Raw genomic sequence first — 19,403 nt, 5'->3', positions numbered from 1 at the left:
TCTTGACTGTCACATTTACGTGGGAGGTCCAGGACAGGTTGTTGGTTATCATCACTCCAAGGAACTTGATGCTCTCCACCCTCTCAACCTCAGTTCCGTCGATGTAGATGGAGGCATGTTCTCCTCCTTTCTGAAGCTGATCATCAGTTCTTTAGTTTTTGCCTACGTTGACAAATTGTTTTCATTGCACCACATCACCAAGCCCTCTATCTCCCTTCGGTACCTTGACTTGTCATTGTTAGATATCTGCCCCAAGCTGGTAGTATTGTCAGCAAACTTGTAGATGCTGTTCATTTGGAATTTAGCAACACAGTCGTAAATGTACAGGGAGTACAGTAGGGGGCTGAGAATGCATCTTTTGGGGGTGTCCAGTATTGAGTGTTATTGTGGAGGAGTTGCAGTTACTTGTCCTCACCGATTGTGGCCTATGGGTCAGAAAAGCCAAGGATCTGATTGCAGAGGGCACAGCTGAGACCAAGGTCACACAGTTTTGAGATCAGTTTGGGGACGATAATGGTGTTAAAAGCAGAGCTGTAGTCAATGATAGGGGTCTAACATAGGTGTCTTTGTTGTCCAGATGTTCCAGCGATGATTGAAGGGCGAGGGAAAAGGCATCCTCTGAGCATCTGTTATGTCGGTAGGCAAACTGTAGGGGATCCAGGCAGGTTTGGAGACTGGAGTTTATGTGGGTATGACTAACTGCACTGATGTGAGTATGAAGCACTGTTTATCGAAATCTGAGCTATTGGGTAGTAGTATTTAAGGCACACTGTATGTGTCTTCTTGAGTACAGGGATGATTGTGGTTTTCTTGAAGCAGGTGGGGACTTCGACTTGTAGGAGGGACAGGTTGAAGATGTTGGTGAATACCTCTGCCAGTTGGTTCACACAGGATCTGAGTGCTCAGCCAGGGACACTGTCCAGACCTGTCGCTTTCCTCGCATTGACTCCCAGGATGTCTAATATGACCTTTGAAGTAGTGACAGAGGGAACACGTGTGTCTAGGGCTACCGGGGCAGGCCGGTTGCATTATGCTCAAAGCGAGCACATAAAGCATTGGGCAGGGAGGGATGTGTCATTGTCCACTATCTTACACTGTTTAATTTTGTATCCCATAATGTCGTTTAAGCCTTACCACAGATGGCGGGAGTCTGTTTGGTAGGTGTGGGCCTCTAACTTTGTCCGGTACTGCTTCTTGGCCTCCCTGATGGCTTGACAGAGGTCATTTCTGGATTTTCTGCATTGGTCTGGGTCAACCAACTTGAATGCTGCACGTCTGGTCTTCAGTAAGGAGTGGATTTCCTGGTTCATCCAGGTTTGCGGTTGGGGAACACTCAGATTGACTTCCTTGGTACACAGTCCTCCATGCATTTGCTAATAAAGTTCATGATCTAGTTTTTCCGCTGGACAGTTTAACCATGGTCCAGTCCATTGAGTCCAAGCAGTCCCAGAAATAGTCATCCGCTGCCTCGGACTAGCACTATATTTTGTTTCCCGAAGAATTCTCCTGTTTCAGCTTCTGCTTGTAAGCTGGGAGGAGGAACACAGCACTGTGGTCAGATTTTCCGAAGTGTGGGCAGGGGATTGAGCAGTAGGTATCTTTGATGGCGGTGTAGCAATGGTCCAGAATATTCAGTCCTTTGGTGGGGCAGAATATGTGTTGGTGGTATTTTGGCATCACCTGCTTTAAGTTGGCTTGGTTGAAATTGCCAGCCACAATGAACAGAGCCTCGAGGAATTTTGTCTCTAGAGTGTTTGTGGCAGTGTAGATCTCATCTAGGATATTTTTCACATCCGCACAGCGTATTATGTAGACTGCTGTCAGGATGGCGGAGGTGAACTCTCGTGGTAGGTAGTAGGGATGGCATTTTACTGTAAGGTATTCTAGATCCGGGAAGCAGTGGCTTGATAGAGTTGCTGCATCCAAGCACCAGGAAGTGTTGATCAGGAAGCAAACCCCACTACCCTTTGCCTTGCCCAGGGACACTGTGCAGTCCACGCAGTGAATGAGGAACCTGTCAGCTTGTAGGGCACAGTCAGGAATGGCACGGGTGAGCCAAGTTTCCATGAAGCAGTGCAGACAGCAGTCTCTCAGTTCTCTCTGGTAGATAAGTCTAGATATAAGTTCACCCATTTTGTTTTTGATACTTTGGAAATTTGCTAGAAGTATGCTGGGGATGGGAGTCTTGAAACTGTGTAGTTTCAACCTCACCTTCAGCCCAGCACATTTTCCCGTGCCAAGGAAGTGTTGCAATGGCAGAGGTATTTGTAGAATTCTGTATCATGAAAGGTTGGTGTTAAGTCAGGCTCTGGGTCATTGAGTAGATCAAGGCTGAGACAGACAGATTTTTAAACAGTAAGAGATTTGAGGGCTATGGGGTAAAGGTAGTAAATGGAGTTGAGAACTATTAGATGAGCCGTAATGTCATTGAATGATGGAGCAGATTCAGTGGGCTGAATGGCCTACTTCTACTCCCATACTTTAAGATCTTATCGTCTTAGGTTTCAGCTTTCAGAGAGAGGTTAATCCTGCCTTCTCTGACAGAAGGCAAAGATTGAGGGCAATGTTCAATGAACTGAAGAGAAACTCTCACTGGTGTTCTGATCACCATTTATTACCTCAATAATTTCATTTAAGAAGTTTTATTATAGTACTATTGGGTGTGGGGAGCTTGTTGCGCCGTGCACAATTTGGCAGCTGTTTTCCCAAATTACAAGAGTATTTAAACTTCAAAAAGCCTTCCTCTGGTTGGGGGTAGTCTATAATCAGGGTCCCAGCCTAAATATTAAAGCCAGGCCTTTCAGGAGTGACATTAGGAAAAATGTCTCCATGTAAAGGATAGTCAGGAGTCTAGAATGCTCTACCACAAATGTAGTTGATGCTGGACCTGATTCATTTAAATCTGAGATTTGTAGGTTTGTATTAGCCAAAGTTATGAAGGAAAATGGGCAAAAAGCAAGTAAACGGACCTCGGTTACAGATCAACCAAGATCTCCTTCAATGGTAGGGACAGGCTGAAGGGTCAAACTGGTTTACCCCTAATCCTGTTCTTAATTTATGTGATATAAAATACTTTTAGGAATAATCATTTCCACAGAAATGCTGAAGAAAATTCATATTGGACCCGAAACATTAACTCTGCTTTCTTTCCACAGATGCTACCAGACCTGCTAAAATTTTCCAGTAATTTCTGATTTCCAGCATCTGCAGTTCTTTGTATTTTTTCCTTTAAGGAGCCAATTTTCTTTTGAACCAGTGAAACATGACGCTCACATTATACATTTTTGTACAGCTGTATCCTCAAGTAGACACTGTTCTGGTTACTCACCTCCAACTGCTCTGATGAACTGGTGGGTACACTGATAGGCTGTTCCAAGCAGGTTGGTTCACGGGGGGTATATACTTGGCCATTTCCATCCAGCACAAGCTCCTCCCGTAAGGTCACCCACAGAATGTTGCTGTAATTCCTCTTCTCATCACTCAAGTATGTCAGGACCAAGCCACAAGCCTGTCAAGAGGAGCCAATGAACCATTATCTTAATAATGTACAGTGACAATTCTGTCATTTTAAAAGGTTATTATATCCTTTTTTTCCAAAAACAGATTCAACTGGCTACTTAAAGATGACTTATTAAACAACTTGTGTCACCTTTACGTTTTGTTTTAAAGTTGGAACAATGGAAGCAGTCTGAATGGATGTGGCCAGCTCTCAGCGACCCAGATTTCTGGGTTTTGGTTTTCTCAGTAACATCAGAAGCTGTTTGGGGTCTCAAAGAGTTGGAAGCTTCAAAGAATGTCTCTTAGCTGCTACACTCTCTAAATTTTCTCTTGATGTTTCTTCCTCTTAGATTGGAGAACTGCAGATAAGAATCTGTGTCTGAATTTGCCTTTTTCCAAGGGGTACGTATGTGGGATGTTACTACATCGGAACAGTTAATTAGTAATACATACAGAAACTATTACTTGGTTATGTTTTCCAATAGTTGTTATTCTAAATTTCTCTTTCTTTTGTTTGTATTTTAACTATAGTGTTTAAATAAATTGTACTTTGCTTAACGTCAAGTATTTTAACCAGTCGCATGACACTTGGAACATGTACTCCACACCTACCTTTAAAATAAGAAAAAGTTAGGGACTAGGCTAGAGACAGTTAAAAATGGCCAATGCTGGAGTCAGCGATAACACAGCATAAAAGTGGAGGAACACAGCAGGCCAGGCAGCATCAGAGGAGTAGGAAAGTTGATGTTTCGGGTCGGCACCCTTCTTCAGAAATGGGCTGAAGGGTCCCGACCCAAAACATCAACTTTCCTACTCCTCTGACGCTGCCTGGTCTGCTGTCTCCAGCTTCACAGTGTGTTACCTAATAGGCTATTTTCTTAAAATATTTTGGGGGGGTCTGGTCTAGTCCGTAACAAACTGGGGGCTCTTGTCGTGACCGAAATCCAAATTGGGTCTAGGATTATTGGGCTCAAAGGTGATGGCATTCGGAAGGTGTTAGTGTCTTTTGTTTCAGGTGTTGAATTTGTAAATCTCTTCTAGGATATTTTTCACACCCGCACAGTGTGTTATATAGACTGCTGTCAGGATGGCGGAGGTGAACTGTCATGGAAGGTAATAGGGATAGAATTGTACTGTGACGTATTCCAGGTCCGGGGAGCAACGGCTTGCTAGGGTCGCTACATCCAAGCATCAGGAAGTGTTGATCAGGAAGCAAACCCCACCATGCTTTGCCTTGCCTGAGGACACCATGCGGTCCATACAGTGAATGAAGAACCCGTCAGCTTGTAGGGCACAGTCACGAATGGCAGGGATCAACCAAGTCCAGAATAGGGTGTCCCAAATGTAGTAATGGCTTTTTCAGTCACTAAGTGTTCAATGACGGTGGAAGAAGTGACTTTGGCAGTTTTACAAAAGTGAGCAAGGCAAAGCTGCTAGTTTTGACGGACAGCTGGAGTTGGGTTTCTGTCAGAAAAGGGCAGGTAAATTCAGCAATAGTGCGACATTTAAAATTGTTGGAAATGCCACTGAAATCTTTGAAATGGCTAGAATTCAATTGTAAATGAAGTAGCTTGTATTAGAGGCTAAAGAAAAGAACAGCCCTGGCATAACAAAAAGAAAGACAAAAGGAAATGAAACAGTTTCAACTACGTTTAAAAACAGAGGAAAAACAAAAGGAGAGGAAGACCTTAGACAGAAGAAGAGCAGAAAGAGTTTGAACTTCGAAAGTTGGCAATTAGAGAGGAAAGTTGACTTAAAATAGTGGAGGTGAAGGTAGACAGTAGGTTTAATGAGGATGACAGTGATGATGAGCAAACGCATTGTAGCCAAAGGTCAGGTGAGGTTCTGTTTAAATATCTCCAAGCATTGCCTAAACTTCATGAGAAGGATGTAGGAGCATTCTTCGTTTCATTTGAGAAAGTTGCTAAACAAATTAAGTGGTCGGTAACCAAGTGAGTATTGTTGATCCAAACAAAGTTGGTAGGTAGAGCTAGTGAAGTATTTGCATCACTGTCGGAGGTGGTGTCAGGTGAGTATGAGCAGGTGAAGAAAGCCATCTTAAGTCCATATAAGCTAATGCCAGAAACCTACAGACAACGTTTCAGGAATCTAAGAAGGTACCTACTCAAACATACAGTGAGTTTGAAAGAATCAAACAAAGTAATTTTAAATAGCTGGATAAGGGAATTGAAAATAGATCAAATATATGATCCTCTACGAGAGACAATTATTATGGAGGAGTTCAAAAATTCACTTCCTGAAGTAGTGAGAACTCATATGGAAAAACAGAGAGTTATTACTGCAAGATTAGCAGTTGAAATCGCCAATCATTATGAGTTAGTTCATAAATCAAAGCTTGCCTTCCGACTTCAACTGCAATCTGTGAGGGATAGAAATTGGGGAAAAGAGAAATCCTCAGACGGTAAGGGAAATGGAGATCTCATTTAAGGTAATAAAGATAGTTTACCAAAGGGTAAGAAGGAAACCCATGAGGGGTAAAGAAAGATTAGATTAGATTAGATTACCTACAGTGTGGAAACAGGCCCTTCGGCCCAATAAGTCCACACCGCCCCTTGAAGCATCCACCCAGACCCATCCCCCTGTAACCCACACACCACTGAACACTACGGGCAATTTAGCATGGCCGATCCACCTAGCCTGCAGATTTTTGGACTGTGGGAGGAAACCGGAGCACCCGGAGTAAACCCACACAGACACGGGGAGGATGTGCAAACTCCACACAGACAGCCGCCCGAGACTGGAATCGAACCAGGGTCACTGGCAGTGTGAGGCTACAGTGCTAACCACTGAGCCACCGCGCCGCGAAAGGTCAAAAAGCGCCGGTGTTTCCGCTGCCAATAAAGTAGGCCACATGAAGTCACAGTGTTGGCAGTTTAGAAAAAGCACTGGGAAGACGGATGTTGGAAAACACAAGCTAGTGAATTTAGTTGAAGTGCTAAAGAAAAGCACAGTGGAACCTAAAATGCTGCAAAAGAATGTACAACCGGTCAGGGATTGGTTGAGAAGTAAGTGTCAGATCTTCTTAAACCATTAATTTGCATATTCCAAGTTTACTGGCATATGCCAGGAGGAACAGGTGAAGAAATTACAATTTTAAGAGATACAGGAACATGTCAATCTCTGATGTTGAGCGATAAGATACGTAATTCAGAAGGACTATTGCCAGAAAAAGTGATAATATTTGGAATTCATGGTGAGAAGAAAAGTGCTCCATTAAGTGAGGTTGGAGTGTCCAGTGAAAAGTGGAGAAGTGGCGGTAGGAGTACCAGAGGAACGCTTGGCTCCAGGAATACAATTTGTCCTTAGTAATGATACAACAAGGTCACAGGTGAGAATGCTGCCTACTGTGGTTGAAAAGCTAGTGGAAAATCAGGTAACTGAGGTATTACAAGAAGTATATCCTGGGATTTTTCCTGACGTTTGATAACAAGGTCGCATAGCCACAGGTTGAAGCAGGAGGAGAAATCAAATAAAGATTAGGAAGTTGAAGTACAATCATCAGAGACTACGTATGATGAAATGGTTGAGAAAAAAAACAAGTGCAGGTGGAGACAAAGTGGATATTTTTAGTTCAGAGAAATTAACTGAGTTACAACAGAAAAGATGAAAAACAGGAAACAGACAAGAAATCAAAACTCACAAGAAATTAAAACCCGTTCTGAGGAAGGGTCACCAGACCCGAAACATTAACTCTGTTTTGTCTTTCACAAATGCTACCAGGCCTGCTGAGCTTTTTCAACTACTGTTTTTGTTCAAAAAATTTGCAATTTTGCAAGTGGAAATAAAGTGTTAGTGTCAATTACAGTGATAGGTGAACCTTTAAAAGCAAGGTTTAGTGGACCTTACCAAATCAAAAGGAGATGGAGTGAGATGAATTATTTGATAAGGATGCCAGATGAAAAGAAATCTCACAGATTATGTCACGTGAATATGTTCAAAAGGTATTTTGATAGGGAAGGAGAGCAAAAGGAGAATATGTTACTAGTCACAACACAGAGTGAAGAACCAAATTCAGAGGATTCTGAATTGGACCATGCTCAAATTAAATTGGGCAATGAGGAAATTCTCAAAAATTGGGATATATGATTGAGTTATGTTCCAGGGAACATTCAAAATAACCTGAAAGAATTATTACTATCGCATGGAGAGATATGTGGGAACAAGCTGGGAGGTACTAATCTGATTACGCATAGTGTAGATATAGGAAATGCTGTTCTAATTAATCAATATCCTTATAGTCTTAACCCTCTAAAGTTGGCACAGGTTAAAAAAGAGATTGATCATATGCTCAAAGACAACATAATCAAAGTGAGCTGCAACAACTGGAGCTCACTCATAATAATGATGCCAAAATCAAATGGTACCCAACGATTATATGTGGACTACTGAAAAGTTAGTGCAGTTACAAAGTCTGATTCATATCTTATTCTGCATTTTTTTGAAGAGAGGTTATAAGGCAGAGATGATGAACTAGCTACTTGAAGATTACATAAGTAAGCAACCTGTGAGGCCTTTAGATTTTTTTTACAAGTTGGAACAATGGAACCAGCGTGAATGGATGTTGCCAGCTCTCACAGATCCAGATTTCTGAGCTAACAAGGTGTGAAGCTGGAGGAACACAGCAGGCGAGGCAGCATCAGAGGAGCAAGAAAGTTGACGTTTCAGGTTGGGACTCAACCCGAATTGTCAACTTTCCTGCTCCTCTGATGCTGCCTAACCTGCTGTGTTCCTCCAGATCCTGACTCCAGCATCTACAGTTCTTATTATCTCTTCAGAAGCTGTTTGGGGCCCCAAAAGAGTTGGAAGCTTCAGAGAATGTCCCTTAGCTGCCACACACTCTGAACTTCATCTTAATGTTTCTTCATCTTGGATTGGAGAACTGCATGTAAGAATCTGTGTCTAAATTTGCCTTTTTGCCAAGTGGTATGTTTGTGGGATGTTGCTATATTGAAACAGTTAATTAGTAATAGGTTATGGTATCTATTATTTGGCTAAGTTTTCTAACAGCTAAGTTATTCTAAATTCCTGTTTCTTTTATTTGTATTTTAACTGTAATACGTTATTTAAACTGTTTTGTTTAATGTTGAGTATTTGACCAGTTGCATCACATCTGGAACACACAATTCACATCTACCTTTAAAATAAGAAAAAATTAGGGTCTAGGCTATCTTCTTAAAATATTTTGAGGTGTTCTGATCTGGTCCATAACATACACAACATCAGGCCTTACCTAAAGCTGTTTCATTGCTCTGTACAAAGACAGTTTGTAAAAGAGAACAAGGAGCCTCAGGCCAAATTATCAACATCTGTTATGGTGGCTATGTCTGTGTTTTTCTCTTTTAAGGAGGCATTGATTGGTATTGTGGAGTCTCGGGGTCATCAATGAAGACCAGCATCCATACAACGTGCTACCATTTAAGGTTGGCACTACCATCACTTCCTGGTATTCTGTTTTACAATCTAACCAGCAAGTACGTAATCGCACTAAAAGCAAATCATGTCAAACCTTCAGGTCTATATATATTTCAAACAGAACAATGAAAAATGGAAGTACAATGAAGAACAGCCATGACGGCATGGTAGCTCAGTGGTTAGCACTGCTGCCACACAGCACGAGGGGCCTGGGTTCAAATCCACTCTCAGGCGACTGTCTGTGTGAAGTTTGCACATTCTCCCCATGTCTGCGCAGGTTTCCTCCAGGTGCTCCAGTTTCCGCCCACTGTCCAAGGATGTGCAGGTTAGGTAGATTGGCCATGCTAAATTGCCCACAGTGTTCAGGGATGTGTAGATGAGAATGGATTATATGGGAATGGGTTTGGGTGAGACGCTGTGAGAATCGGTGCAGACTTGTTGGACCAAAGGGCCCGTTTCCACACAGTAGGGAGTCTAAGTCTAAGTCAACAAAGACTTGAGTACTCTTGATTTCGAGGGCCAGATTGGTCGAGTTCAGTCTCACAATGGGAGAGCCAGGACAAACAGGGTAAAAGGTAGATCTTTTCCCAATCTAACTACCATTCTTAACCTAACATTTCCGAATTGCTCCAAGACTGTGGTGGGGACCTTCTCAAAGCTGCCAAGTCCATTTACAAAATGCTGTAGTAAAAGCAGAATATTATGCATGTTAGCAACCTAAAATTAAAAGAAAGGAATGGAGAAACTCAGCAGGTCTGGTAGTATCTGTCAAGACAGAAACAGAATTAACACTTTTACTCTAATAGGACTTTCCTCTGAAATATTAACAATTTTAAAACTTGTTCACTGTACATGGGAGTAGTTGGCCAGCTACTTGTATCCCACCCCTAACTGTCCTGAAAAAGTGACATTTCTCTCTTTACAGATAGTAGATCTGCATGGGATCATCATTTGTAATTTTCATTTTGCAGCTCTGCTGCACCTTAGGCAAAAATAAATCAAATTTCAAAGAAGAATGCTGCCTTATTTGAAATGTTAACACCGTTTCTCATTCCACTGACGCTGCTCAACTTGCTCAGCTTCTCCAGCATTCTTTTGTGTTTGTTTCAGATTTTCAGCATCTGCAGTATCTTGCTTTTACTTTATTTAACACCGCAAATTTGTTGTGAAACCAGAATGGAGGACCATGATACATAGAGCAAAGAAGAGCTTAAAAACGGGTATATAAGAGTAGAGTACAACAAAGGAGAAAGAACAGTGAAAAACAAAGAGAAGGTAAGTTTAAAAACTGAGGTAAGCTGATGTCAGGCTTTGTTTCACAAGCCTGCTGTATAAGTAGCACTATAACAATCTATACCATATTATAGTAAGATATCACAAGAATAAATTGAGCTACCTCTGCACTAGGCTGTGCCATGCCGTAGATTGGCATCTTTGGGACCCGTCGGAAATTGGCCACTTTCATTTCTCTCACAGTGCTTAGCACATCCAGAGCTTCGTCCGCAACCTGTCAAACAGGGAGGCCAGTTACTTTCTGGTTGTTAGATTCACAAATAGGTGGTGACCTCGTATCCTTGTCAGATCCTAGGTCTTCTATATGAACAGAAACAATTCATACTAAGCTACTGCCTGTGACATCTCAAAACATCCCAAGGCACTTCAAAGGCAGATGATGAAAATAAAAGCTGCTACTGAGCCACGTGGAGATATATCAGGGCAGATGGCCAAATACTTGATCAAAGTGTAGGCTTTAAGGATGGGCTAACAGGAGGAGACAGAGGAAGGTTTAGAAAGGAATTCCAATGCTCAGAGCCAGTAGGGAGCCAGTAAAAATCAGGAATGTGCTAGAGGCCAGAATTGGAAGACAGCATAGATCTCAGACAGGCACAGTGTTCGATGAGATTGTGATGATAGGAAGGGGACAAGGCCGTGGAGTGATTTAAAAACGAGGATGAATATTTTAAATTTGAGGTGTTACCATCCTAGGCAGCATGTCTTGTCTTCAGTGTCTCTCCTTTCATACTTCTCAGCAGTCAGAGTACAGTCTGTGAACATTTTCCCCTGCTCTTTGACATTAACTGTTTACGAAAAGATTGCAATCATTTCCAGGAACTGAACTTCTAACCCAACAAAGCAAGCTCACAGAACTATACTCCTGATCGCTGACCTACTCTGCAACCTCTGCACTCTTTCCTTCCTGGATTGCAAATTTAATTCCCAGGCAGGAAATAACTGTGGTTTTCCATTTTAGAATATGCCTGCTGGATGATTGTCAAAGGTATGAAGGCCAAAACTCCAAAGTTAATCTTTTAAAAGAACACTACAATATCCTAAGATCTGCCATTCTTAGGTAATGTCCAAGTTTTGCTGCATATGGGTGTGGATCGCTTCAGAATCTAGTGGTACTTACTGTGAAATTATCAGCAAACCTCACCCCTTCTGAATGGAAGGTCATTGATTAAGTAGCTGAAGATAGTCAGGCCTAAGACACTACCCTGAAAAACTTTTGCACAGAAGTTCAGGACTGAGACGATTGCCTTCCAACAAATTCAAACGTCTTTTGTTGTTGTAGGTTGGATTTTAACCAGGGGAGAATTTACACCCTGATTCCCATTAACTCCAGTTTTACTACAGCTCCTTGATGCTACATCCAGTAAATGCTACCTTAATGTCAAAGACTGTCACTCTCATCTCACGTATGGAATTTTGCTCTTTGTCCACGTTCAGACCAAGAGTGTAATGAGGGGTACAGGTTACCATTTGAGAGGAACCAAGAAGAGTGAAAAAACCATTTCAAAGATTTCAAGAGCCTCAGTGGTGGCTATCCCAACTGTGATAAAAGATGTCAAATGGTGATTAGGTTTTAAAAAGCTTCTCTTGATTACAATGGAATTATAGCACAGAAAACAGGCCGTTCAGCCAAGTAGTCTATTCTGCTGCTAATGCTCCAGGCTTCTGGCAGGGTGCAGATAGTAGACTTCAAACAACAATTGAATATGGCTTTGAGGAGTAATGAATTTGTTGGCACAGAGCCAATTAAAAAAAAGCTTGCAATGGAGAATTGTCAGAGGCCAGATGCAAGAGAGGGCACATCTGTCAATTAACAGGATGATATATTTTGTGCCAGCTTTTGCATAACTATGGTGACTTCGAAAATAATTTATTACTGGTGGAGCCTTTTAGGTGATTCCATGTGACAGGTTCTTTCATTTCTGTGTCTTTTCCATCTGACAGACACCAAACACCTTTCATCCTTAACAGTACTACGTGTCTACCTACAGTAAATGGACTGTGGCAATTCAAGAAGGCAACTTTCCACTACCTCAAGAGCACCTAGAAATAGGCAATAATACTGGCCCAGACAGTAAGGCCAACATCTCATGAATAAACAAACTAAACTTCTTGGTCTTTCTCTCACCCAGTTGCCTTGAAAAAGAAGCAGCTTTGTAAATTAAGGAAAATGCAAAATTAGCTTAAATGACCAAAAAAAAATCCATTTTTTAATTAAATGCCAAAGGACTACAAGTTGATGAACGTGAGTAAGGGCAAACTTTGATAGGAGTAACACGCACCACAAGCATTTGGAACATCGTGAATGAACTCATTGACTACAGAGAAAAGGTCAAAGTCAGAACCTCACTCAAACTGGATGAAAATAGCTTGTCATTATTATTTTGTGAATAAACTACAAGGTCTACTTAGGATTGTGAGTTTCTGCCGTGGCTCCTCATGTGACTGAATAGTCTATTCTCAACCCAAAGATCCTTGGGCATTTGGGGCAAGATGTCCCATGAAGCAGTGGGATCTGGAGTGCAGAAATTGTTTTCTTTTCTTCCCTTCTTTGCTATTGCTCTGTCTCATCATAAGACATTTGGACTCAACATCAGCTCTATCCAGCATTTAGGATCAATGCTGCCTTGTTTCAAGGAGAGCTTTAGAGTAACTTTGTAACATTGTATTGTTTTCTCTCATGATGTTGACCATTTAAGATTTGAGAACACAAGACCTGGCAGGGAGCCAGTTATTAATGATCTGGATACAATTCATTGAACTTAATTTTGCAATCTAACTGAATGACTTTTTACCTCAGCAAAAGCCAACTGCCCTCTGGTCTCAGTATTAAATACCACCTAGACGGAAATCTCTTTACCCTCAGTCACGTCCATGCACAAACTAAACTGATCACAAATGAGATATATAAAGTTTACAGTTTGAAGATGGCTGCATATCAATATCCAGATGTGCAAGCCACTGTATATCTCTTTAGTTCAGCTCACAAGAGAATTGGCTTGATTTTGAACTTTTCCAAAACAAAACTTCCAAACCTGGTCAGCTAAATATTCCACTTCCCATATATGTTGAAAGAGACATTCTGGAATGAATTAATCACTTTTCATAATTGGTAACCTCCTATCTCAAAAGGCCACTATTGACAATAAGATTCAACAGCCGATCAGCTGCCCAGCTCAGGCTTCTACAAATTACAGTAGTGAGTCCAACAACAAAGACGTCCACGTTAACAAAAGACCTAGTCTAGACAGCAGTTATTATCACGACACTCCTTGAGACCTAGATTGTGCCAGCAGAACATAAAAGCACCAGACAAATTCCATCAGCAATATCTCTATTGTAACCTCTTGATTCAATAGTCGGATCAATGAACAATCACAAGTGTCATTGTTGAAGCGAGTTCAATGGGCATTCAGGCAAAACTCCTACAAAATCAACTACAATGAATACTGCCATGGGATCACTGAATCTCCAAAATTGAAGATATTGATCATTTTGACTGAAGATCAGTATACGGGGGTTTAAATTTTGCACTGTGAAATCTCACCTATGTGCAGCGCCAATCAAAAGTCTAAGAGGTAATTGTTCAAACAGTAGCTTAGCCCAATTATTTGATTGATCACAACTTTCAGAAATATTGCAAACACTATGCATTTTCTAAGTAATGCTATCTGTCCCAAGTAGGCTGCCAACAAGTCATAAAGGCATTACTTCTTGGCTAGTTTGACACAGGAACACAAAGAGCTTTGGCATTTATTCAATGGCAGTAACCCCACTAGATCATCAGATCAATGGTAACCTATAAAATTCTAACAAGACTAGACAGAGTAATGTAGGAAGGTTGTCCCCATTGACCAGGGAGTCCAGAACCAGCAGTCACAGAATAAGGGTATATAGCAGGCCATTTAGGACTAAGAGGAAGACAATTTTTTTCACCCATACAGTGGCAAAACTGTGAAATTCTCTGTCACAGGAAGTATCCAAAGCCAAAACACTCTCCCGGAAGGTGACAAAAATCTTTCCATATCTCCATTGCCATGTCCCAAAGAATCTTGAAAGCTTCAGTAAGGTCACTTCTCATTCTTTTGTACATTAAGAAAATGGTAATGGGACAGATAATATAGCAAAAGATTGTGAAATGGTCTGCACCATTCCAATGTGCTGTAGGCAAATCTCCTGCCCTTACCATCACCCTAGATGTATTGAAAGGATTTATAATAATCGATGTGTTTAGCCACATTATAACATACATGTAAAGTCATCAAATCTTAAGGTGGGAGGTTCTTTAGGGAGAGGTGGCAATGTCATTGCAATATCACTAGACTTGTAATCCAGAGGTGCGGTTTAATGCTCTATGGACACTAGTTTGATCCCACTGAGGCAGAAATTTGAATGCATTTCAATAAAAATGCAGAGTTGAATTAGGGCCACTTGTGGTGCAGTGGTAGTGTGCCTACCGCTTGACTAGGAGATTCAAATCCCACCCGCTTCAGCACCTCTGAATAGGCTGTTTAGAAGATGTCTAAAGATCCCAAATTAAAAAGCTAGTCTAAAGTGACCTTGTACAACTTCTGACTGTTATAAATAACCAACTGGTTTACTAATATCTTTTAGGGAAGAAAACCTAACATGCTTACCTGCTCTGGCCTACACATGACTCTAGGTACACAGCAATGTAGTTGACACTACTATCTGAAATGTCTGAGCAAGCCATTCAGTTCAGGTCAATTAGGAACGGGTAATAAATACTGGTCGAGGCAGTGATGCCCACATCCAATGAATGACTAAAACAAAATATAGGTTTCTAGCACCACACTACTTGACCTCCTTTGCAGTACAGTACAACACTTGGAAACATCACTAAGCAGTTCACATTCAGTGAAGGTTCCGATTAGCATTCTGGACCATGGATGACTTTTCATTCTGGCACTGGATTCGTAACCCAGAAAAAGAAAGTTAAAATCCCATCATACCAAACTCAGATACTGCATGTTGAAAAACTTGGTTAGACTGCACTGGGAAAATGATCATAAAGCCATCGACTGTCAACAGACATTCAGCATGTAGAGAAGCCTGTAGCTCCTATTTGTCTGGTTTACATGTGACTCCAGTCTCACTCTGTGTACTGACTCTCAATGAGTAGGGATGTTAATTGAAGGGAGAAATTTGATGGGGACACCAGGCAAGCTCCCCACTATGCTTCCCCATGCAAGTTGTAATGCCCAAGGAATTGCCAATGAAGCTTTCACTGAATAATGCCCAAGGAAATTTCTCTGAATCACAATATCCTAAGCTCAAGACTTGCTTCAGAGCCCAAAAACAAAAACTGAGGCTGATACTCCACTGCAGTACACAGCGATCACTGTACTGTCAAATACTGTGTAAGATACTAAGCCAAGGTCTCATCTACATGCTCTGATGGATGTAAAAGATTCGTAAAGAACATTTTGAAGTTATCCTCAGTGTCCTGAGCCAATATGAATCCTGCAGTCAACAGAGCCAATAAAGTATTATCAGGTCAAAATCACATTGCTGTTTCTGTGATCTGGCTGCAGAATTTCCAACATTACAATAATGAATACTTTTCAAAGTTTTTTTGACTGTAAAGAATTTTGAAATGGCTTGCAAAGAATTCTATATAAATACAAACTGTTATTTACTTTTCAAATCACTCTTCTCTAGCTACTTCTGTTCACTGCAAAACTTTTCAGCTTCCCATACAAACATTTAGCCATTAAGGGACTGGTGTGACACAGTAGCAATATCAGAGACATCATAATCCAGGGAGCCCCATGGCAATGTTCTGAGAATATGGATTAAAATCCCATCACAGCACTGATTTTGATTTTAAAATCAATTAATGCATCTGGAAATCGTGGTGACCATGAAACTATCAATTATTGTAAAAATGTATTTGGTTCACATACATCCTTCAGGAAAGGAAATCTGCCATCCTTACCTAGTCTGCCCTCATATGACTCCTGGACCATACAAATATACCTGACTAGAGACAAAAACTGCAGATGCTGGAATCCAAGGTGGGCAAACAGGTGGGTGAAAGAACACAGCAAGAAAGACAGCATCGGACGAAAGGAGCTGTCAACATTTCCAGTATTACCCCTCTTCGGTCCTGAACATTTCCTTGTCTTGACTGCTCCTGACCTCCAGATGCTGCCCAGTTTGCTGTGTTCCTCCAGCCTCTGTTTGTCTGCAATGTATTTGACATTTATCTGCCCGATGAAATGGCCTAAAAAACCTTGAGAGGCAGGAAATAAATGCTGGACTTGTTAATGATGTTCACATCCCATGAAAAACACCACAGAAACATAGAAAATGGGAACAGGAATAGACCATTCAGCCTTTTGAGCCTGCTCCACCATTCAACATGATCATGGCTGATCACCCAACTCAGTACCCTGTGCCCACTTTCTCCCCACACCCGTTAATCCCTTTAGCCCTAAGAACTATAAGTAACTTCCTCTTGAAAACATTCAATGTTTTGACTTCAACTACTTTTGGGGGGAGAAAATTCCACAGGATCATCACTCTCTGAGTGAAGCAAGTCTTCTCATCTAAATGACGTACCCCATACTTTAAATTATGGTCCATGGTTCTGAATTCTCCATGTTTACCAAAAGACTTGTCATTTACTGAAATATTGAACCATGGATAATGAACATACTGTGTGCAACCTTCATTTTGTACGTAACTGACAAAGGCAACCATTTAAAACTGTCTCACGTGCACTAACAACCTGTATACCGTGCAACTCAGCACGAACTGTCTTTAAAGAAGGTTATCCAGCTATATTAAGGAGGCACAATTTAAATAGTTTGAAAAGGTTGCGGTGTTCCCTTCAGTTATTGCCAATGCAGACTGGTTAACAGGACATTTTAATTGTGTCAGGAATGTTTAGCTCACAAACAGGCTCACTCATGCTCAGTGGCCAAGCATACTGGCCAAATTGAGGAGAGATTCACAGCTCCTTAATCAAATTCCAGGCTGTGTGGAGTAGGTCATTTCAGAGCAGGCATTAGTGGAGGTGTCACCATTTCTCTCAGTGGCCCTGGACAAAGCAAAGCGGCAAAAAACAAAACGTCCAACACAGACTACTTGTTGCACGCGGTTATTCATTCTGGAAGTTCAGCAAGGATAGCAACATACCATTATCACAGTTAAATTACATGGGAACATTCATTGCGCAATGGAGGTGTGTACATGGCTATTTAAGAGAGGTACTGGATGCTGGACCTTAGAAGGTATATTCCAGCCATATAATGTCTAAATCAGGAATGTCCAATGTTTTCACACAGGGGCTCAGGTCTGACTCAATCTCATTCACATACCCAACCACACACCCATTTCCTCACTCATACAGTGCCTCACCCACTCACCCACCAATTGCTAGTTCTCATGCACAGCAGCACGCATGCACGCCTCACCCACTCACCCACCAATTGCTAGTTCTCATGCACAGCAGCACGCATGCACGCACTCAAGAAGATTTGCTGACAATTACATTGGAGGAGTAGTCCTGGTCAACCTTTGAACTTTGCATTTCCTCCTGTCTGGTCTAACATTCCCGTAGCTCTGGGCTGCATTATTGCTGCAATCACCGTTCATCCTGACCCCCATCTCCATACCCTTAGCCCCATCCCAGCAACAGCCCTATTCTCCTCTAACCCATCCTATTCCCATGGTCCAAGAGGGCCCTAACTCTCATTTCACTTTTGATTCTTTGACTCTCCTTCATCTTGTTATGAGCCTGAACCAAATTCAGATTCCAATCTAGGGGTCTGTAACTTTTAATTTTAAAGTAAACAAAGTGTGAGATCCCTGGGACTCACTAAGAGAATGAAGCCACAAGTTTCCACAGTTTTGAACAAATAATAATAAACTTTACTTAAAGGATTGTCTTAAGAGAGGAAAGAGAAGTGAAAGCGGTTAAGAAAGTTACCGTCTGGAAGGAACAAAAAAGGAGGAGCGAAAAAGTGCTGTTTCAGGAAAATAAAACGACTTGGCATCATAGACAACCCCCAATCATAACCCATAGTTCATGCTCAATTTCAAACTTACCAAAACTCTGATGCCTTTTGTTACTAAGTCACAAGGTGCAGTAAGCTCAGATACATTCATACCAGCCAAGAGTCTGTACATCCAAGGGTGCCTGCACATCCACCTGCTAAAGTTAAGCGAAAAGGCCAAAGGATACTGGAAGAAAATACAAGGTTATTACCAGTCAGGAAAACACAAAAAGGACAGCTTCTGTAAACCAACTCAAATGCCAGAAAACACGTTTATTTGATAAAGTAATGTTAATCTGAAATAGAAATTTTGATATCACTGCAAGCAGCCCCAGAATCACCTTTTTACTAACAGTTGGCCTTTTATCGTAAGGCACTTATATTTACTACTAGAGGGGTGGGCTTCATTGGAAGCAATGGTCAGCTCCCAATATAAACTTGCTCAAAATTCTCTAGAACATTAAAACGAAAGGACAGTTGAAGAAATAAAGGCAGCAGACTGCCAACACCCAGACTGACATCAGAAGTGATTCAATTTGAACTTTCCTCCTTCCCTGACCACCTTATGTGCTGTTGGACCTGTTGCATGTTTCGTGCAGATGGCAAGATGGGGCAAGCAATGGGAATTCCATAGGATGCCCCTTATGATTTATATCTTGGCTTCAAAGGGCCCACTTCTGGTGTTGCCAACCCTCCAGGACTGCCCAAGAGACCCCACAACTCAAGATTCATCTCCTTGGCACTGCTAGAGAGGCAAAGAATTATTGGGGCTTCTAACAAAAGAAGATGATGTTTCTAAACTATTTTGTTCCTTAGTTAGGAACACATTGAGATAGCAGTGTGGTAGGAAAGGGGAATGGATATGTTAACTAGCGCTGGGAGGTGCTTTAGGTCGAGGTCCAGGAAGGAGCCCAACCAGTGTCAGCAGCCCATAATAGAACAGTGGTGTACGGAATAAAAGATTCCCATAGGTTTGTTGTCTAGCTTTTATCATTAGCATGGGGCATTTGAAAAAAGGACCAGTAGCCTTAGTGCATGCTCATTAGCATCACATAGCTCACTTTTCCCAACTTCCTTCACCCCATCACTGTCCCAATCAGGAAACTTCTGTCGGTTAACAACCGCCTAATTTTATTTCAGGGGGCTGCACACACACAT

The 19,403-nt window shown here is 41.6% G+C and overlaps 1 protein-coding gene across 9 annotated transcripts in view; it reads right to left on the bottom strand.

The window, feature by feature from the left end:
- The window catches only part of LOC125467593 (paladin), a 283,522-nt gene that overhangs the window by 121,310 nt on the left and 142,809 nt on the right, over positions 1-19,403 (bottom strand). For all 9 annotated transcript variants that reach the window (XM_059640277.1, XM_048563669.2, XM_048563667.2 and 6 more), the window contains 3 exons: positions 18,298-18,432; positions 10,328-10,438; positions 3,329-3,508 (listed from right to left, as the gene is read on the bottom strand). In XM_059640277.1, coding sequence (XP_059496260.1) covers positions 3,329-3,508; positions 10,328-10,438; positions 18,298-18,432 — 426 coding nt within the window. The remainder of the gene's footprint in view (positions 1-3,328; positions 3,509-10,327; positions 10,439-18,297; positions 18,433-19,403) is intronic.

The sequence above is a fragment of the Stegostoma tigrinum genome, chromosome 37, assembly GCF_030684315.1.
Source record: "Stegostoma tigrinum isolate sSteTig4 chromosome 37, sSteTig4.hap1, whole genome shotgun sequence".
NCBI lineage: Eukaryota > Metazoa > Chordata > Chondrichthyes > Orectolobiformes > Stegostomatidae > Stegostoma > Stegostoma tigrinum.
Note: the sequence above shows the minus strand (reverse complement) of the source record. Positions and strands in the feature narration are given on the sequence as shown.